The following is a 21,718-nucleotide window of genomic DNA, read 5'->3' as shown; positions in this document are numbered from 1 at the left end:
TTAGCCCCTCCTTCCAACGCCACATACCATGTGGAGGTGAGCTGTGAGAAGACCAGACCTTTGTATGTTGTCGGTGGACCGGACCCTTAACCTCTGCATGTCAGATGTTGTGGAATTTGTTACTTCCTCCACCCTCACCAACATTGGTGACCTCAAGATGTAGATGTACAAGAGATGTAGCCTTGCAGCTGCAGTCTTGCAGTCTCTCAGGAAGACCCTCTAGTGCCACAACGCCTTGTCCTATGAGGAAAAGGCCCCAGAACCAGATCTTGGCGAAGATAATCAACAACTTACACCGCAAGGCTCTCACCCCAACATTGATTTGCGAGAAGGCACCTGCCAGCCCCCTGTACCACCTAGCATCACATGTGATGGCCTGAGCTTTGTGTTCAAGCACCCTCTAGAACATCTCACATGTGCCATCATATCACAAAACCACATGGCAAACCCTGCACCACACAGCTGGAAATTGTCGAGAAGGACCCACAACTTCCGGGGACTAACCTGGAGGACACACAAGGACACCTGGCCTAAGACCAACTCTGATGAGGTTGATTGGCTCTACACAAAAGGACAACATGTCTGACTCACTTTGCAAGGATTAGAACCCGAATTCACAACTCAGGCAACCATTAGGAACCAGGAGATTGGTAGAAACCAGGAGACCAATAGGAGCAAGGAGACCAGTAGGAACCAGGACACCAGCAGGAACCAGGAGACCAATAGGAGCAAGGAGACCAGTAGGAACCAGGACACCAGCAGGAACCAGGAGACCAGTAGGAGCAAGGAAACCAGTAGGAACCAGGACACCAGCAGGAACCAGGAGACCAATCGGAACTGGGAGACTGGTAGGAACCAGGAGATCAGTAGGAACCAGGACACCAGCAGGAACCAGGAGACCAGTAGGTGCAAGGAGACCAGTAGGAACCAGGACACCAGCAGGAACCAGGAGACCAATAGGAACTGGGAGACCAGTAGGAGCCAGGAGACTGTTAGGAAGTAGGAGACCAGTAGGAACCAGGATACTAGAAGGAACCAGGAGACCCATAGAAACCAAGAGACGAGTTGGATCCTGGAGACCAATAGGAACCAGGAGATCAGTAGGAACCAGGATACCAGAAGGAACCAGGAGACCAAAAACCAAGAGAATAGTTTGATCTAGGAGACCAGTAGAAACCAAGAGACTAGTTGGATCCAGGAGTCCAGTGGGAACCAAGGGACCAGAACCAAAAAAACACTCCAAAAGTACACAAACAACATCCCTGCTCTACACTTGCAAGGGGAATGGGTGGAGATCAACACCACAAACTCTGACAATAGACTGGGCCCCACCATGCAGGAACATGTAGGAACATTAGTAGCAGGAGCTCAAACAAGGGAGGTTCCACTTTGCCCACTCTGGCCCAGTTGGTAAAGTCCAAGTATTGATCTAGGAGCAGTTGACCCAGTCCAAGTATTGATCTGGAAGCAGTTGATACAGTCCACGTGTTGAACTTCCCCATACGTTTTAATGAAGGGATTATAGTTACAAGCAAAAATCTGAAGTCCATCACGGCTGATTGTTCTGCACAGCCTGCCGACAATCTTTAACATCTCAAATGATTGTGATCGTTGGGCTTCGAAAGTTCCAAAAGGGGGTTGTAGGTGAAGTTCTTCCATGAACAGTCCATTCATTCATCATTTGCTGTCTATACCTTGTTTGCTACACTCGGCGGGGGGCGGAGCCTATCCAAGCTGGGACTGACCATGAGGTTCACCCTGGACCGGTCCATCGCAAATACAGAGACATCCAACCATTCACCTTCTCATTCACACATCTGGACAACGTAGGGTCTCCAGTTCACCTCCTGTATGATTTTGGACTGTGGGAGGAACCTGGAGGAACCCCTTGCAGACATGGGGAGAACGTGGAGATTGTGGGAATCCAAGCAGGGGACCTTCTAGCTGTGAAGTGCCACCATGCTGCCCTTTATAGCGTAACCTGTCACAGCCCGGGACGTGTTCATCCTGCTCTTTTGAAAGGGACTTAAAACACCTCAGATGTCAGTAGGCGTTCCTCTTACGAGCAGCTTCTCCACCTCCTCTGACATGCCAGTGACTGTCAGATGTCACAGAAGGTCAGCAGACTCGCCACCGGCTGCTGTGCTCCAGAGAGGATCCGACACCTGCATGTTGAGGCTTGAAAACAAAACTGAGGAACCAGAGAACCCGCATGAAGAACCCTGTTGGCCGGAATGTTCTGGAAGTTCTGCTGCGCCGATACACCCATGAGTAATCTTGAAAGCCAGTCCAGGAGCTGAGCCAGTGCAGCAGGGTGTGTGTGTGTGTGTGTGTGTGTGTTTAAGAGTGGCGTGTCTCTGCAGGAGCCGAGACATAACCTTCCACCAGGTGTGTCTCGCCTGGAAGTTTCCATGGAAACCAGATCTTAACACATGGGAAGTGTAAGATGTCTGCAGAGAAGAGGAGCCACACTGAATGGAAACACTCCTGTGTGTGTGTGTGTGTGTGTGTGTGTGCTTATGTTCACAGAAATGCTAAGATAAGATAAGATAAGATAAGATAAGATAAGATAAGATAAGATAAGATAAGATAAGATAAGATAAGATAAGATAAGATAAGATAAGATAAGATAAGAACAACTTTATTTTTTCCGAAGGCAATTGTTGTGCCAGAGTTTCAAGCAAAAACATAACAATAATAGATAATAGTAGGAAGGAGGGAGAATAAGAAATACAATAAAATACACTGCTCAAAAAAATAAAGGGAACACTTAAAAAACACATCCTAGATCTAAATGAATGAAATATTCTTATGAAATACTTTGCTTTTTACACAGTTGAATGTGCTGACAACAAAATCACACAAAAATGATCAATGGAAATCAATTGTATCAACCCATGGAGGTCTGGATTAGGAATCACACTCAAAATTAAAGTGTAAAAACAAACTCCAGGCTGATCCAACTTTGATGTAATGTCCTTAAAACAAGTCAAAATGAATCTGTGTTGCTTCCTGAGTGGACACTATGATTTCACACAAGTGGGATTGACTTGGAGTTACATTGTGTTGTTCAAGTGTTCCCTTTATTTTTTTGAGCAGTAAATAAAGTGTCCAGGTTAAGGCTATCAAGTGTTTTAAGGTCTTAACAAGTACAAACATTTGAATATTCCCTTCGGCTGAACTAGCCTTTACGTGGATCGGCTCTGGATTATAATTGAGGTTAAGAAGTTGGCATCTTAAAATCCTGCAGAAGGAACGGGTTCCGTGGCTGAAAGAGAAGGTCAGGACTGTTGGCGTTAGCATCGCTACATCAGCCACATTAACATTAGCAGCTAACTAGCATTTGATTTAAGGTCATGCAGCTCTGGTTAGGAAACTTCTGGATGCCTTTTGAGGTGACAGGATGACATGTCATGCGCACACGTCAGGGTCACATGACCACGTCAGGGTCGGTGCTCACACTGACTTGTACACTCGCAGGGTGAGTCAAGAGGGCAAGGTGTGGAGGAAGAGTGATGTTGCATCTACTGAATACCTGAGATGTTTGGAACAGGCTGGGACAGAGCGATGGTGGCGCCTGGCAAGGAGGCGGCGGAGCGACTGGATGGGTGTGAACTCTGGTTTGCTGGAGGAGGAGGAGGAAGAAAGATAAAATCAAGAAGTAGAAGGGGGAAGAAAAAAGTAGGAGGCCACGTGGATCCCGGTTCCACGGCCTCCAACCGAAGAGTAAACACTCGGTTGGCGCTACTCTGTCATCACGGCTCTGGGTGGAGCACTGCTATTAAAAGTCAGACAGGAACAGAAGGAGGGAGAGAAAGTGAAAGAGCAGAAGCAGAGCCGGGCAGAAGGAAAAGAGAGAGAGAGATAAATATAACCCAACGCTTCAGTGAGAAGAGAAAGACTGGAGATATTTAAAGCCAAGGAGGAAACAAAGGAATGGAGGCCATGTTGTCCCAGAACGTAAGCTTGTTTAATCTCCGGAGGGAGGTGTGTGTTCACACACACCCTGCCGTGACGCCGCCTGCCGGTCCACGAGTGTGACCGCTGATGTGCGTTCTTCTCGTTCCTCCCTCAGGAGTAGCCTCCAGAGATGACCGAAGCGGCGCTCCTCCCGGTGATCCACGCCGGGGACGGCAGGAAGCTGTCCAGGTGGGTTTTTCTCGTTTGATGGCGGCGACTGAAGCGTTCGGGGACGTTCGCAACGCTCGCGTCTCACTCGCTGCTCGTTGCTTTTAGAGCCGAGTTTCTGTCGCTGCTGAACACCTACAACTGCTTCCTGAAGGACCAGACCCAGCTGCACCTCAGCTACACCCAGGTACGGCCTGTCCGGGTGTCAAGAGCCAGGATGATTATGCCACGGTTATTACATGTTTGTTACGTATTTATTACATATCAATGACATGGCTATTACATGTCGATAACATGATTATGACGTGACCATTGCATGTCCATTGCATGATAATTACCTGTCCATTACACTATTATTACACTATTATTACATGTTATTACATGTCTATTACATGATAATTGTAAAGGGATTATTGCACGCTATTCTTGCTTATCGACTTTCCCCAATGTAGCTTAATTGATCGGGTATCATCTTTTGATTTATAACATGTTGATAACATGTTTATTACATGCTAAGACTTTGTTGAGTAGATGTGAGCACCAGGTTCTTCCCCACCCTGGTCTTCATGCGAAGTTCTCCGTCAACAAACTCAGTGCGCTATATTCTGCGTTAACTCTGCAGCAGGAGGCGCCACTGAGCGGAAGTGCTTATCTGTCTCCTCTGAGGGGAACGAGGTGATGGAGTAAAACTTGTCTCTGTGACAGGGGGACGACGGAGACGTGGTGGTGGAGGGATTCCTCAACATCTCATGGGGGGTGAGACGGCCCATCCGGCTGAAGATACAGGATGAGAAGCAGACGCTGCCTTCCTCCCCCCTTATCTCCCCCGACCCCTCCTCAGATCCCTCCACGGACCCTTCCAGCCCAGTGGGCCTGTTGGGAAACAGGAGGTGGGTTCTCCTCGGATGAAGCCACCTGTGGTGCAGTTGAGAAGGTTGAGCTGGAGGTCTCTCCTGAACCAGGGAGGAAGTGGAGGGCTGGTCTCCTAAAGTACCACCATCCAACCTCCAGTTCAAAGAAGATCAGAATCCACATGGACCCAGAGGTCTAAAAAAGAAAACCGACAGTATGAATATGCTGAAATGAAGATGCGGAAGAAGAATATTGAAGAACGATCTTTTCTTCTTATCTCCAACGTGGAGCAGCAAAGTCCTAAGAATAGAGTTGGTGAAGTGAAAATCGGCACCTCCGAATCTGAGGCGATGGTCCTCAGCTGGGTGAAGGTAGAGTGCCCTCTCCAGGTCGGGGAGAAGATCCTGCCCTAGATGGAGGAGCTCTAGTATCTCACTTTCCTGTTGAGGAGTGAGGGGAGAACGGAGCCGGAGATCTACAGGAGGACCAGAGCAGCACCAGCAGTGATGAAGACCCTGCGTCAGTCCTGCATCAGGTGAAGAAGGATTTACCGCTGGATCTTCCTCATGTCTGGTCTCCAGCTGTGGGCGAAGACCCAAAGAAGATCATGGATACAAGCAGCCGAGATGAGTGTCCTCCTCAGGGTGTCTAGGCTCTCCTTCCGAGATAGGAGGATCCATCGTCCACTCTGCTGTGTCTCCAGAACGAGTGACGATCTCCACAGAAGGTCCCTCCGGCCGTCATCATGTCACTGACGGCGCGCTAACAGCACGTTAGCGCGAGAGCGCTAAAAGTGGTTCCCCTTCTTTGGTGAGCTTCTACAGTCTGAAACACCGAGTTCTGTCAGGAAAGATCCACACCTGACCCTGGTGTCTCCAACCTGCTGGGAAGTCCCCTTGATGGTGTTTTCCACCTGCAGTTGTGGTCTTCGGCAAAGTCCACATCCCAGACCCCCGCTGATCCTGTTCTGTCCGTCCTCAGGGGGATGACCCGTTGGGGGGAGTACGTGGACCTGCACCACATCGATGAGATGGCTGAGACGGCCCAGGAGGTGATCATCAGCGACCTGCTGCCAGGTATCTGGTTCTTTTGTCCTTATTTCTCCAGTGTGTGACCCCATGTCTGTTAATGGAGATGTTCCATCATCTGAGTGTTTCTTCATGTCACCAAGTCCTTTTCTTCTGAGACCTGAGCTTGGAACTGCACATCTATTGATGTATCATTAGGAGCAGCTGGTGATGCAAGTTAGCACTTCCACCTCACAGCCAGAAGGTTCCTGGTTGGATTCCCACAGGGGGGCTTTTCTGTGTGGAGTCTCCATGGTCTCCCCATGTATGTCTGCTTGGGGAGACCAGCTTCTTTCGTGTCCTCCGGGTTCCTCCCACAGTCCAAAAAAAAAAGGAGGCTAAAAACTGTTTACAATCCTGACCGCTTCAAACATCACTTGATTCCTCGGAACATGCATTACAAACATGTTGTGTCATAAATGTGTTATAAAGATGTTACAAAGGTGTTACGAACGTGTTATAAACATAGGCATTAAAAATGTGTTATAAACATGTTACAAATGTGTCGCAAACATTTTACAATGTGTTATAATCGTGTGTTAAACAAATTATAAACATGCTAGTAGTTTAGAGCACTTCATTATAAACTATCACAAATGTGTTATAAACATGTTATACATTACATTGTGTTACAAGCCTATTATAAACATGTCACAAATGTGTTGTTAACATATAAACGTGAACGCATTATAAACATGCTATAAACATCTATGCTTATGAACGTGTTATAAACGTATCACAAATGTGTTATAGACACGTTACAAGCATGTTACATATGTGTTACAGGCATGTTATAAATATGTCACAAATTTGTTGTAAACATATCATAGACACGTATTAAAACCACACTGTAAACGTGGGATGAGCGCATTGTAAACATGCTATAAAAATTTCACAAATAGGTTATGAACGCGTTATAAATGTATCACAAATGTATTACAAATGTGTTACAATGTGTAATAAATAGTGTAAACACATTATAAACGAGTTATAAACATATGATGAATACATTATAAACATGCTATATACATTTCACAAAGAGTGAAAGTGTTATAAACATATCAGAAATGTCATAAATGTGCTATTCACATGTGACAAACATGGTTAACACATCACAAATGTCTTGTAAACAAATTGCAGATGTATTACAAACAAGTTGCAAAAGAGTTATGAACATTCATAACATTCATTTGTTTCACAACAGCTACACTACAATTTTTCCTTTTATCATACTAATGTGCACTCCTGACCTCACTTGTTACTAAGACACTTATAATTTTATCACTTGTTTACAAAGACACTTTATAGTTTCACTGAGACACTTTTATAGTTTATTTTTATTTCTAATTCTGCCTTTTTCTTTTTATTATTTATTACTGTTATATTTTCTGTAACTCTGGCACAACAATTTCCTTCGGGATTAATAAAGTCGTTCTCATCTTATCTCTTATCTTATTCTATAAACAAGTATTTGCCTCCCCTAAAGCCCCCGCGGTTTACGAGAGCTCCACGCTGCGGCCGGCGAGGCAGAAGAACCCCGAGCTGGAGGCTGAGTCCAACCTTTTCCGTTGCATGAGCGACGCCTCGCTGGTGAAGAGGAGGAGAGGAAGAGGCAAGACAGCGGCGCAGAAAGAGAAGGAAAGGCAGCATCGCTTCTCCATCAATGGACACTTTTACAACTACAAGGTCGGCTTTTTCACAACCCACGCACTTCCGGCTGTTCTCGCTGTCGCACACACCTTATTCACCGGTCTGCCTCTGTTTTTTCCAGACGTCCATTTTCACCCCCTGCTTTGGCACGCCGACCAAAGTCCGAATAACCAGCAGGATGAGGACCGACCAGGTCATCGAGCAACTTCTGAACAAGTTTAAGGTGCGAAATTACAACCTTCTTTTTCTTTTCCCTTCAGTTTCTCCCTTCAGGGGTCGACCTCCTCCATCTAACACAGTTCTCTGCAATTCATTTTTTAAGGGGCTATGTGAAAAATCCGAACGGTGTCGAAGGGCTCCAACGATAACTTAAACTTAATTCTGCTCAATATTAGTTATGATTCATTGTTAAAAAGGTAGTGCATTAATTTTTTTGATAAGCTGCTAGTGGTTATCAGAAGAGTAAGCGTAATCTGTAAATATTCAAATTATGGTGTAGATCATTCCTTTAGAAGTAATTAACAGTTAAAAGAAAACAATCATTACATCAGTGTTCTCAGCCATTTTATTTTTAACTTGTTGAGCTTTACAAATGCTAAACATGCATTTTAACCTTCATATTATGTTAAAGGTCAATTTGACCCATTGACCCAATGGGTCAAATTGACCCTTAACATAATATGAGGGTTAAGGTAAGTTAAAGATATGCAATTGATCAACTTTATACAAAAAGCATTGATTTTTTTTTCGGTTCATTTTACTTGCTCAGTGACAGAAATCCAGTCTGGCTCGGACTTGAACAAGTGCATCGAAACGCAGCTTACAGCTGTAAGGTTATCATCGCTGATAGAGGATCTGGATCTGGATTTTAAGTCAAAGTCAGCTTTACTGTCAACATGCACCACATGTACCAGATATACAGAGGAATGGAGAAGATGTTTGTCACTTTCCCACAGTGACATGAAATTAAGAAAATAATGATAGAGTGCACATTAGCAGTAAATTGCACAATAAACAAACATTAATCTGTAAAGCGGGGCTGGGCAAACTACGGCCCGTGGGCCACATCCGGCCCATTGGCCTTTTTATCCGGGCCGCCAAAGATCAGTACAGAATTCATACTTGATGTGAATGACTGAATGATTGGATCAATGAATGTTGGAGCTCAAACAGGAGATTATTTCATATTTAGGGCTATTTGAGCACACTTGAGAATTTTCCTGAGCTGAATGACACGAATTAGTCTTTACTGTGGACATACTGACACACACGAACGGATACGGAAAAAACTGTTTTGCATGAAATGTAAGCAAACGTCAGAGCCATTTTCAAAGCAAATGTCGGACGAGTCTGATCTGTACGTTTTTTTTTTTTTTGTTTTGTTTTTTTTTTTGTATCGTATCTTGTGCTGACACAGCCCTTCTGTTAAATTTTGAAAGTCAATGCGGCCCCTGAGCCAAAAAGTATCATTGAAACAATGATAAGGCAGCAAAATAGGGCAGTATGGTAGCGCAGCGGTTAGTGCTTGTGCTTCACAGCTAGAAGGTCTGGAGTTCGATCAGGCATTTCGAGGCTGCGTAGGTTTTCCTCCTAGTATTCCGGTTTCCCCTAACACTAAAAAATGTGCAATAGGTCAGGATGAATGAGAGTGTTTTTGTGAGCGCAACTGTGGGACAAAGATGCTAATTAGCCCATGGGTACAATCCGGAGTGGTGTGTTTACATGCTTTTCTCATGTGTGTTCATTAACATGCACTGTCCCAACCAAATAAATAACATAGTAAACAGCATTAAAACCTGTAATGTATAATGTGTAATGTATTTGACTATAGCAGCAGTCATCTGTACAGTTGAGAGCAAAAACCAGTGAATTAAGTAATAGCATACAATGGCAGGTGAGAAATGAATTGGATTTAAAGGCATGAAAAAGTCAGTTTATATTATAGTATACAGTAGCAGCATGCAAAAATGGCAATCGTGCAAAATAGTGCAACACGGAGGGGGTTGGAGAGTGCCGGGAGATGCTGTCACCATGGTGACTGAGGCTGTTGGTGAGTCTCGTGGAGTTAGCTGGAGGCCTTGCAGACTGTGGCATCGAGGAGGCCTTGCAGACGAGGCGGATGCTATAAAATTCTTCCAGGGAGGGGATTGAGGCACCGATGACTCTTCCAGCTGTGCAACAGAACCCCTGCAGAGCTTTTCTGTTGCAGTCTGTGCAGCTCACGCCCCACACTGACACAGCTGGTCAGGATGCTCTCCATGTTGCCCCGGTAGAAAGTGATGGATTTGTTGAATTTCAGCACTTAGAATGCCCGTTCACATGTGTCCATCCATCCATCTTCTGCTGCTTATCCAAAGTCGTATTGCCGGGGCAGCAGCCGGAGCAGTGAGACCCAGACGTCCCTCACCCCAGCCACATGGTCCAGCTCTTCTGGGGGGGATCCCAAGGCGTTCCCAGGCCACTCTAGAGACATAGTCTCTCCAGCATGTCCTTGGTCTTCCCTATGGCCTCCTCCCAAATGCACATGATACCTCCTGCAGGATGCATCCAGGAGGCATCCTGACCAGATGTCCGAGCCACCTCATCTGGCTCCGCGGGGGAAGCAGCAACCCTCCTCTGAGCTCCAACCGGTGGCTGAACTTCTCACCCTATCTCTGAGGGAGAGTCTGGCCACCCTGCAGAGAAACACTTGAATCCGCAATCTCATTCTTTCTGTCACTACCCACAGCTCGTGGCCACAGGTGAGGATAGGAAAGTAGATCCACCAGTAAATTGAGAGCTTTGCCTTCTGGCTCAGCTCCTTCTTCACCACAACAGACCATTCTCCCCTCACTTGTGAACCAGACCCTGAGAAACTTGAACTCCTCTACTAGGGGTAAGACTTCTTCCCAGACCCAGAGTGGACCCTCCACCTGTTTCCAGTTGGGTATCACGGCCTCAGATTTGGAGATGCTGATCCTCATCCCAGCAGTTGCACATTTGGGTGCAAACTGCTCCAGTGAGAGCTGGAGATCATGGACTGATGAAGCCAACAGGACCACATCATCTGCAAAAAGCAGCCCTGGCAGAGTCCAACTCTCACCGGAAACGAGTCCGACTTACAAAAGACAATGCAGACAAAGTATCGACACCAATCATTGAGGGGCTGGACAGCCATTATAACGGGGTTTGGTACCCCATATTCCCGGAGCCCCCCCACATCTACCACTCACATTGCAGTTTAATATTCAGATCATTCATTAACGCAATCGCATCAGCAGCAAGACAAAGGTCTGCCAGCCAATCTGCATCTGCATTTCCCTTCTTCTCACAGAATTCCTTAATCTCCTTTCTCAGAGCCACCTGATAGCTGTGTGGTAGCTAATGTCACAATTTCAGTCTCAATTAACTCTAAAAATGCAACAGACTGTGATTCAGTGTTCTTGCCCAACTACTTTAGAAACAACTCCAGATGTATAATACAACTCAAAAATGACAATTTCTCAATAAACTGTTCGTTTAGCTTACTTTGTCTAGTGATTCTGTGGAATATGATACCTTGAAGCTTTGTTTGTGTTGCATTTTAGCGAGCAAAGCATCGGACTTCCTTGCACACTATTCTTCAGACAAGTTATGTTAAGCATGGTACACCCTACCATGTTTGGTCGTGTTGTGACAATTCAAATTGTAATCCTTAAACACTGACGTGTGAACCACAAACCTGGCACACCGCTTTACCTTCAACTTTAACTTCAATAAATATCTAGCACTCCATGTCTTGTTGAAAACATGACATTTTCATATCACTTTTTTAGCATAAGCTGACATTTTGAGGGTGAACCAGCATCACTTGTCTAAGTTCAAGCACGAACGATGTGTAAGTACACGCTAGGGGTGTAAATCAGAGCCATCATGACGATTCGATCCGATTCGATTTTTTTTTCGATACTTAAAAATGCCCCACGGTTCGATTCGATACGATTTTTTTTAACTACGATACGATTTTTTAATACGATATGTTTTTGGCCCTTTTCGAACTGCTCGCTAACTTTTGTGGGAAAAATGTACTCAGCCGGGCTTTTTCTGAACATTCGCCTTCAACAACACCACGCCGTCTTTTCAGGTGAGCCGACAAATTAGAAGTGTTGCCACAGTAGCGAACTTCAATTCGACATTCTTTACATATCGCCACATCCTTTACCAATTTTTTCCGTTTTTGCGGAAGCCGAAATACTTCCACACGAACGATTTTAAACCTACAGGAGTGTGTAAGTCCGCGTCCTTCTCAGCCATATCAATGTCCGCCTCCCGAATGTTTAAATGCGAGTGCTGTGCCAAAGAGGGTGTGTCCGCTGAAAGACTGTGCTGAAAGAGGGGAAGGGAAGCGAAGTAGGTGGAGACAAAGTAGGTTACCGCCGCCCGCAGCACGGAGGGAGAATTACGCCTCAGAGCAGACTGAAAATAGACAGGTAAAATGCATACATGGATCGATACTCTTGCGGACGTGTCGATGCATCGGATCGTCAGCTGTCGGATCGATATATCGATACATATCGATTTTTTTTTACACCGCTAGTACACACGTGTATCCAAATACAAATTAAAGCTAAAAAAGAACGGCACTGGTTTCTAAATCAAAGCAAGACCTTTGTAGAACATGAACGGAATACATTTTTTTCATGCAAGTTCTGATTGACCTCGCTCAGGCCGGACAGGAACGCCCAAAGGGCCGGATGTGGCTGCTGTACTCCAAGTAGCCGCACTGCTCCACTTGGGTTCCTCTCATTTGCACACAGTAAATTCTGTCTCGCTGCAACTAACCGTCATTCTCTCGAGTTTCCTTCACCTGCTCCCAACTCTCAAAACAGATCACAATGTCATCTACAGACATCATGGTCCATGGAGATTCCCTTCTTACCTCATCTGTCAGCCTGTCCATCACTACTGCTAACAAGAAGGGGCTCAGAGCTGGTCCATGATGTAGTCCCACCTCCGTCTTGAACTTCTGTCACACCCACAGCACACCTCACCACTGTCTCACAGCTAGCATACATGTCCTGCACTGGTCCAACAGTCATCCCTGCCACTCCAGACTTCCTTCTAATACACTTCCTCTCTCTGCACCCTATTGTATGCTTTATTTCCAGGGCTACAAAGACCCAATGTACTCCTTCTGACCTTCTCTGTTCTTCTCTTCCAGCAATCTTAAAGCAAATACTGAATCTGTGGAACTCATTCTACCCATTCTATGCTGACTTCTTCGTCTAGTTTTGACTATTTAATATTTCAACCTCAGCTTCATCGTATGGTGTCACGGGTCAGGGGGGTGGACTCGGGCAGGGAACCACACCTTCAAGGCTGAAATCAGGGTTGAAGCGCTTTATTTAGGTAGACAGGCAGGTAGGGTGTCACTGGCAATTCCCTGGCCCCGAGACAGAGTCGCACAAGGCTGGGCCTCACCAGGACGAGCCCCAGGCAGGGTGGCAGGAAGGGCCCCGGGCAGGGTCAAGGCAGGATCAGGTGGTCCACCAGGGAGTCTCATGGGGTCAGGGTCCGAAGGTCCAGAGGGGGCTCTCGCAGGGTCGGGGTCCAGTGGTCCACCAGGGGGGTCCCGGTCTACACTTAGGGTCCGGTGGTCCACCAGGGGGCTCTCGCAGGGTCGGGGTCCGGTGGTCCACCAGGGGTTCTCACGGGGTCAGGGTCCGAAGGTCCAGGGGAGGCCTGGGCCACAAGGGGGTCTTGGGGATAAACATGGCAAGGGGGGAGTCCAGGAGCCACGGCTGGGTCCGGTCGTTGCAGGGGTCGTGGGGATCCACAGTGGTCAGGGTTGTTGGGCAACCACAATCCCCCGGCGCCAGGCAGAGCGTGCCGCTGCCCTCTATAGGGATCTTGATTAGCGGCCGCTGCTGTAGCTGGCGCCGATTACGAATTGAACCCGGCTGTGAGACCCTGACATATGGCTCATCAGTAACTCCCTTAAAATGCAAACACAGTATTTACATAGTAATTTCACAGTGGTGTTTGTGCTGTGTTTTGACCTCAGATCGAAAACGATCCGCAGGAGTTCGCCCTCTACTGCCTTCACCAGAGCGGAGGTGAGCTCACACACTTGTTACCAACCAATGACTAACCGACCAATAACTAACCGCCGACCTCTGTGGGTAAACATGTGTCCAGAGAAGAGGAAGATGAGTAGCAGCGAGCAGCCGCTGTGGGAGCGGGTCCTCCAGGGCCCGTCCGATGACATCATGAAGATCTTCCTCATGGACGTTGATGAGGAGGAGGTCAGCGACGATGTGAGTGGAAGCGACCAATCACAGGGCAGCACCACGGTGGAGCTTTAACCTCCTCATAATTCTGCATTTTCCTCCTCATCTGCTCACAGGTAGCCCAGTACCTGAACCTGGAGCTCCCCATCCTGGAGCAGGTCCTACAGAAGCTCAGAGAAGAGGAGAACAGAGAAATCCAAAGGGTCGTCAGCAAGTTAGTGTCCGTTCCTTGTCAGATGACTGAGGAGGGGAGCCAGGAGAAACAAAATGGCGGCCAAAATACGCTGCAACCATACAGCAGGTAAACTTTAAGCATACTAACACTGTGTGTGTATGTGTGTGTGTGTGTGTGTCAGGTATCATCAACAGCACAGGATCCTGTCCCAGATGCTCAACCGTAAGGTTTCTCCTCACATTGAGACCAGCGTGTGACAGCTACTGATGGGACCCCCCCCTGGGACATCCCATAATAACTGGTTATGAATGAATGAATCCTCAGCTCTGACTCATCCAGGGTGATTTCAGGCTTCTTGTATTTTAAAACTGTAAATGGCTGTAAATAAATGATGTGGCTTCCTGGTGAAAAGGCCTGTGTTATTATTGCGTCATTAACCCAGCTCTCTGAGGTTACCACGGCAACTGGGATGCTTATGCACTATTTACACACTGAAGTAATGGAAGATATTTCTCCTGGAACTTTAGCTCTTTTTTTTTAGCAAGGTATTGTTCACAAGGAGTGCACCCATTATTGAATAAGGATGATAATGATAATAATAATAATAGTAGTAATGATAATAATAATAATAATAATGATGATAATAATAATAATAATAATAATAGCATAAATCCATTTATTTTTTAACCGTTTTTTTTATCAAAATATTGTTCACAAGGAATACACCTGTTATTAAATAATAATAATTACAATTATAATAATGACCCATTTATTTTTGAAATGGTCAAGTGATCAGGGTATCTGGAAGGTGAGCGGTCTGAATTAAGCCCCGCTCTCTATCATTGTCTGCCGGGATTGGCTCGTGACTCCCTCATGACTAGCCCAGGGAGTCATGTAAAGGACCATGTGACAAATGAGCACACACACACAAAAAACACACACACACACCTCACACGTGGAGCTGCAGTGATCAGTCTTCAGTGAAATGATCGCGTCCACTCTGAATTAACACATCTGTGAGTCCGAGGCAGAGCTTGCTGATAACCATGCAGACAAGGACTGGTGGTGTTTAGCACGTCTCCACAGATAGATGATAGAGTTTCAAGCTTCCACAGAAACTCTATCACCATCATAATGGCAAGCTAATCAGTGCTAACCAATACTAATCAATGCTATGCAGTGAATGCTGTGATCAACTGCCCATCATTATCTGGGTCTCCTTAAGAAGTTCTGGAGACCTGGACCTGGTCCTGGCCGGGGTCCTACTGGGTCTCCACTGGGCTTCCACCTCCACAAAGACACACAAACACACACACACACACACACACACACACACGAACACCTCAGAGCCCCTTATTGTAGAGAGTTTCCACAGTAACCAGCTGAAACACAAAGAAACAGTCGATCCTGGTCAGAAAAGGTTTATTTTGCTTTCAGAGTGAAGACATGATTATGAAAAAGTGAGGTACCCCCCCACACACACACACACACACCTCCCCGCCGTGTGCCCCCTGGTCCACACCCCTGGACTGGAATAAATAAAGATCTAACTAAGCCTGAAAACATCAAAATTTAAGAACTGCTTAATCGTTGTCATGTCAACCGCCCGCTGACAGGCATGGAACCTCTCTAGGCTTTTTTCTCTTGATAGGTCTTGCATTTGTGGCTTCGCAACTGGTGCTTGTTCTTCCGGGGGTTGAAGGTCACGTCAAAGCGGCACTGGAGCTGCAGCAGGGCGAAAAACACACACAGACCTTCACACACATGCATTCCGACTCCTGTCTGGTTGAAGAAGGATAAGGAACCACAGCCAGACTGACCTTCTCAGAGGTGCAGCTCTCAGCCTTGTCATATTTACAACTGTCTTTAGCCAGGACCGCCTTGATCCTATAGTTGATCTTGTTGGTCACCTGAAGAGGACACTTAGATGTTCAGCAGATGTTCAGCAGATGTTCAGCCCGTGCACGAGGTAAACGCCTCACCTGGCTCTTGGCAGAGATGATGGAGACCAGCTCGAAGGAGGAGAGAGACTCCTCCGTCTTCAGGGCAAACTGAGCCGCCTTCTTGACCTCAGCAGAGTCCGGGCTCCTCTTCACCCAACCACCCAGCATCTCCATACTTCCTGGGCACACACAAACACACGGGGGCTGGAGACCGGGCTCTGAAGGGATCATCTAGATCGGTGATTCTTAACCATAGGGCCAAACTTGGGCCCCGAGCGCCATTCTAGTGGGCCGCAAAAAAAAACTGTTTTGTACGTGTGGGCCGCGAGGGCTGCATCAGTCAGTTGTTACTTTAACCAGCTCCATAAATAAGGAGAAGACGCTCAGCTAGCTGTAAACAAACAAGATGGAGAAATATTTAAAACGAAAAAAATGAAGACGACCCCCCCGCCAAAAAGTAAATTTTTGCGCAAGTACAATCCCGACTTCATTAAGTACGGCTTCGTAAACGGAGGCAGCGAGTCAAAGCTACAGCGGCGCCGAGAGACCGAGCATCCGACGCTTGCGGGAAAGCCGGTGGAATTTTTCAAGAGAAAAGAAGATGGGCTGCAGATGCAGAAAAGATCGATCGTGACGCTGACTGGCAACTTTAAAAGTGCACTGAAAGCCAGCTACCTCGTAGCCGGACGTGTGGCTCAAAGTAAGATTATAATTTTGTGATGTCATTTTATTTGACAAGGTTTTTGCTTGGTAAACTGTAAGTGGGTTTGGTTTATTGAATTGAATTGAATACAAATCAAACCAAGAGTGAGATAATTATAAACCTATGCAGTGTATATATATTAAATAATACATATTAAATAATATATAATATAATTAATAATAATAAATAACATACATTATTTGAAGATACAGAGAATAGGGTTAGATGGAGAGAGTTGACTCGCTGTGGCGACCCCTGAAGGGAAAAGCCGAAAGAAGAAGAAGAAGAATAAATGACATATATTGAAATTATATTTAAATGGCCCTGGGCCACTCTGTACTGAAAAAAATGGGCCTCAGGGTCAGAAAGGTTAAAGAACCCCTGATCTAGATAATCTGAGAGCGGACCTGTCACTGAGGGAACCAAGCAGGTAAATGGAATGATGAGGTCTGAAGAGAGAGGAACTGAAGATACGGGAGGATGAAGGACCTCGGATGTCTTCATATGGAGACGTGGTGGAGACATTCCTCCAGCAGCTCTCACTGAAGACAACAACCTACTTTGTGTCTCTAGCCAGGAGAACCTTCTTGAGAACCTGGACTAGCTCTCAAGGTACAGGAGCTGCCAGGCTGCAAGCTGCCACCAGGGGGCGCTAGAGAGCCCAAACGCAGCATCACCATTCAGGGACTTTATCTTTGTACAAGACCTCAGCTGGTACGTCATTTTCCAACGGTCCTTTAACTCAACACTACTCTTATCTGTTTGCCCGTAGATGGTACATTTAACAGATTAAATTGTGTGTGTGTGTGTGTATGTGTGAGCAGATATGTATACTGCTCAAAAAAATAAAGGGAACACTTGAACAACACAATGTAACTCCAAGTCAATCCCACTTGTGTGAAATCATAGTGTCCACTCAGGAAGCAACACAGATTCATTTTGACTTGTTTTAAGGACATTACATCAAAGTTGGATCAGCCTGGAGTTTGTTTTTACACTTTAATTTGGAGTGTGATTCCTAATCCAGACCTCCATGGGTTGATACAATTGATTTCCATTGATCATTTTTGTGTGATTTTGTTGTCAGCACATTCAACTGTGTAAAGAGCAAAGTATTTCATAAGAATATTTCATTCATTTAGATCTGGGATGTGTTTTTTTAAGTGTTCCCTTTATTTTTTTGAGCAGTGTATAAGATCTGTATCCCACCTTCCCTTCCAGTTACCTCTACCCCGTCGTCGCGTTCCCCTCCCAGCACCAGAGAACATCCAGAGAACATTCAGTTAACATCCAGAAAACGTTCAAGAGACATTCAAGAGAACGTCCAGAGAAGGTCCTGAGAACAAGCAGCCTGTGACTCACTCCCTCCGAGCGGGCAGCTCCTCCTCTCCTCTCCAGCTGAGGAGTGTTTGGGATTTGTTCCTTTCCCTCCTAATGGTCCGATCCAGAGGTTTGGCAGAAGATCCTGCTGAGGTCTTCTCCTCACCTTTCAGGCGTTCCTCACAGAGAAGCCTCTACTCTCAGGCGCGCAAGAGGCTTTACAAAAGCAGCTGAATAACCGTTATGGAATCGGTACATACGGGCTGTGATGATCTCTTGTACCGGCTGCTCTTGAGCGCAGACCAAGACCAGGACCAGGACCAGGCACGTCAGCGCAGACAGAGGGAAGGCCATGGTGGTCACTGGAGCTCCACACAGATGGATCCCGGCAGATGAAGGAAGAGCAGGACTGGGTATGGAAAGCACACAAGCTCACAGAAGATCTCCTCCAAGTCAGCTGATAGTAAAAAAAAAAAAGGGACTCACCTGATGGAGCAGCAGCGAGGAAGAGCACGAAGAGAAGATCCCAGGACGGAGAGGACTCTCGTGGTGAACGCCGCTGCTGTCTCCACTATTTAAGCCCTGCTGGAATGTTGGGCCAGCTCGAGAAGACCACACCCACGCTGGCTGGAAACCACGTCATGGAGGGAGTGGTCAGGACTCTGGCAATGGTGGGATTAGTGTGTCAGCCCTGGGCTTTATGTGTGTGCTGTGGAGTTTGCATGCTTTCCAAAATAAAAGCGTGCTCCGGGACACGTGAGATGATTCATTTGTGCTTGGTGGAGCATCTACGCTTCAGCATCCTGCTACAGGTGGAGCTTGTTTGGACAGGTTTTTCGCTGTTATCACGCGGGGTTTGGTCACACCTAGGAATCCAGGGGCATTTAATGTCACTGCCCTCGGATGTTTGGCCTTCAGGACGTTCCTGGCTGTGGAGGAAGAACGAAGTCCAGCAATCAGTCCTCCATTGGAAATATATTCTGTGTTTTGGCCGAGCTTCTCTGAGTTCATCTCCAGCTTCTCTAAGATGTTTCAGACCAAAATGTGCGAAAAGAGGCAAAGTGTCCTCACATGGTTGGGATGAAGATCATTTCTTTGTCGTTCCGCTCGACGTTCCACCAAAACTTCTTCTGGTTACAGCTCCATCCCAGCCCAAGTGACCTCAGAAGATGTGGGTCCACGTGATGAGATCCTGATGTCCTCATCCAGGACGGCCTGTTCCAGGGCGGAAGACAAAGAATAGAAAACCAGAAGAGGTTATGTCTCCATACGAGAACTCGACAGAAGACTAGGCCAGCTGGAATTTGGACCATCGGATGGTTGAAGTGTTTTTTATCTTCTCCCTGCACTGCTTGGCTGTGTGAAGAAGCCTGTTAGCTGTTAGCTAACTCTGTATTTTGGTCCAAAATGTAGATCAGGGGTGTCAAACATACGGCCTGCGGGCCGGAACCGGTCCGCAAGGTGGTTCGACCGGGCCCGCGGAATAATTTGAAAGTGAAAAAAAACGCATAAAAGACAAGGTTTTTTTTTTTTTTTAAATTAAATGCAATTCAAGAATTTTCCGCTAGAATGCGCACTATTTTGGTCAGAGTAGATGACAATCTGCATCACTGAGACGGACCAATCAGCAGAGGTTATCAATGCACCACCTGCTGCTTGTTATGATGTTTTTTCTACCCTGTTCTCTACCTCCCCGCTACTCCCTCATTAGCCAAAATGTCGTTGTCAAAACAGAAAAGTAGTTAAAGGGTGTAGAATTCTCAAAGAAAAATGGACTACGTCCTATTTATTTACGGAGACGCATGGGAAACCTTCGTGCTTGGCGTGTTTGCAACAAGTTTCGTTATTTAAGGGATATAACATTCGCCGCCACTACGAGACTCGTCAGAGCGAAAAATATGACAGCTTGCAAAGAAACTGAGAAGAGATAAGATCAACGAATCGCTGGCGGGTCTGAGGAAACAGTCCACTTTTACCGATAGCCGAGAAATCAGTGACGCAGCGGTAAAAACCAGCTAGCTAATTACTAGCGAAAATGTGCAATTTAAAGTTAGTCACCAGCTTCACTACAAACGAGTATGGTGGAATTAAATTTTCATGCAACTCCATACATTTTCTGTATGTATTGTATGTGTATGCATGTTTCATGGATGAAGTTTACACATTTACAGAACAGGTGAACATCTTTCTTCCTTACATATTTAATAGCACTCTTTTTAGTTTGTAGGGTGTAAGCAGGGATTCAATTCAGATTTTATATGCACATGTGTAAATGTTTTAAAAATCCCTTTCTTTATAAGTCTCATTTAATCTTAAAGTGCATCACTATATTTTTCAATACCAATTACTTGTTATAGTTTTGTGCCTTTGTACGATCAGTGGGATCGCATGATCACGTGATTGCAATGCATGCATGTGAATGAGAAAACGAAATTGCACTTTTGTCTAAGGAAATACGAGGTGTTTCATGAAATGTTTTGTAAAGGGATTTTACATTAAATTCCAAGATTTTCCTAATGTCCTTGTACTTCTTTACACCAAAACAGAGGAAAGACATTATATTTTGGTTATTTATTGCTGAGTATGCCATTATGTTAATGGTCCGGCCCACTTGAGAAATGAGTTTGACACCCCTGATGTAGATGTTCCTTTGCGAGGCCTGGAAACCCCTCTGACAAGTAGCACGACAGAAGAACTTCTCACATGTCCATTTGTCAGTGCTTGCGTCCATTTTGAAGCATCTCACCAGCGTCCACGTGGGTTTAAAAAAAAAATACAAGAAGTATCTGGAATTGAGCAAGGCTTATGAGGTCCACCAACCAGCAAGCACCTTTGCGTTCCTTTGAACCTTAAGAAAACCCTGCCTCGGAGGGGAAGCTAAGATGGTTCTAGAAGCTGAGGTCCATGTTCCCTGGTCCCCCTGCTGTCCCAATCCACCAAGAAAAGACCTCGCACCTGAGAAGGTTCATTGACCTGCAGAAGGTTCCTAGTCATGACGTGGCTGATGTTATTCTCATATCGGTGTTCCACCTTAAAGCATCACAGCTGTCCGTCAGCAGAACAGTAGGTGGTGATTATTCTGACGTGCTGTGAACCTCGCAATGTTGTCTTCTGCTGCTCGATCTTCACCCCTGCATCACAAGGAAAACAACGGAGAAGCAGGCTGGGCCGGAGATAAGACCTGAGTGAGCAGACCCGGGGCCCTATCAGGTCTCGTTCAGCATAATCCTGTCCAGAACATCCAAGACCAGGAGATAACCCATCCATATCAGGAGGGGATTGGTCCTGATGTCATGCTGAATCTCCAAGGACAGAATGGGACGGGACGATGTTCTTGCTTCTCCTCTCCCTCAGATGGAGGCTATCAGCAAGTCTCCAGCTGGGGGTGGACTCTCTGACTCGGGAGAAGATGGGGTCCCAAAAGGAGGTTCACTGATCTGACCCAAGGGGCCAGAGAAGGTCCAAAGCTCTGGGTGGACATCAACCTCAACTGGAGACCAGGGTGGATTCCTCTGCTGGAGATGGACTTCTTCAGAAACGTCCTTCTGAAGACTCATCTTTTTGATCTTCATGCCAAAGCGGTCGTGTTTGAATAGCAGTACTTCATCCAACACAGTACTTAATCCGTCAAA

At 46.1% G+C, this 21,718-nt stretch overlaps 2 protein-coding genes and 1 long non-coding RNA gene across 8 annotated transcripts; 1 reads left to right on the top strand and 2 right to left on the bottom strand.

Annotated features, from left to right (window-relative positions):
- The first annotated feature begins 3,619 nt into the window (after positions 1-3,619).
- Positions 3,620-14,531, top strand: rassf6 (Ras association domain family member 6). Of its 6 annotated transcripts, none has more exons than XM_086170852.1 (11): positions 3,626-3,960; positions 4,076-4,149; positions 4,237-4,315; positions 4,834-5,018; positions 5,962-6,056; positions 7,534-7,733; positions 7,819-7,920; positions 13,720-13,771; positions 13,854-13,972; positions 14,062-14,159; positions 14,302-14,531. In XM_086170852.1, the coding sequence occupies exons 2-11, from the start codon at positions 4,091-4,093 to the stop codon at positions 14,375-14,377; spliced, it is 1,065 nt and encodes a 354-aa protein (XP_086026978.1). In that variant the 5' UTR covers positions 3,626-3,960; positions 4,076-4,090; the 3' UTR covers positions 14,378-14,531. The 6 variants fall into 6 exon arrangements, 5 of the variants coding, with proteins under 5 accessions (XP_086026979.1, XP_086026977.1, XP_086026975.1 ...); XM_086170850.1 differs by having other exon boundaries at positions 7,516-7,733; XM_086170851.1 differs by lacking the exon at positions 14,302-14,531 and having other exon boundaries at positions 3,623-3,960; positions 14,062-14,291.
- A 994-nt stretch (positions 14,532-15,525) lies between these two features.
- LOC147221070 (uncharacterized) lies at positions 15,526-18,685 on the bottom strand. The gene is made up of 5 exons (XM_086170712.1): positions 18,573-18,685; positions 18,347-18,495; positions 16,103-16,242; positions 15,941-16,030; positions 15,526-15,845 (listed from the first exon to the last, which is right to left on the bottom strand). Exons 2-5 carry the CDS (start codon positions 18,438-18,440, stop codon positions 15,750-15,752), a joined length of 420 nt encoding a protein of 139 aa, XP_086026838.1. The 5' UTR covers positions 18,441-18,495; positions 18,573-18,685; the 3' UTR covers positions 15,526-15,749.
- Positions 18,686-18,923: 238 nt separating this feature from the next.
- Positions 18,924-21,345, bottom strand: LOC147221069 (uncharacterized). The gene is made up of 3 exons (XR_015107907.1): positions 21,042-21,345; positions 19,158-19,301; positions 18,924-19,015 (listed from the first exon to the last, which is right to left on the bottom strand). It is a non-coding gene; the product is annotated as an uncharacterized LOC147221069 (long non-coding RNA).
- Between the last annotated feature and the right edge of the window lie 373 nt (positions 21,346-21,718).

This window comes from Fistularia commersonii, chromosome 23 (genome assembly GCF_037954325.1).
Source record: "Fistularia commersonii isolate RoL2024-O1a breed Wild chromosome 23, RoL_Fcom_v1.0, whole genome shotgun sequence".
Lineage (NCBI taxonomy): Eukaryota > Metazoa > Chordata > Actinopteri > Syngnathiformes > Fistulariidae > Fistularia > Fistularia commersonii.
The sequence above is the reverse complement of the archived record's forward strand: the minus strand, read 5'-3'. Positions and strand labels throughout refer to the sequence as shown.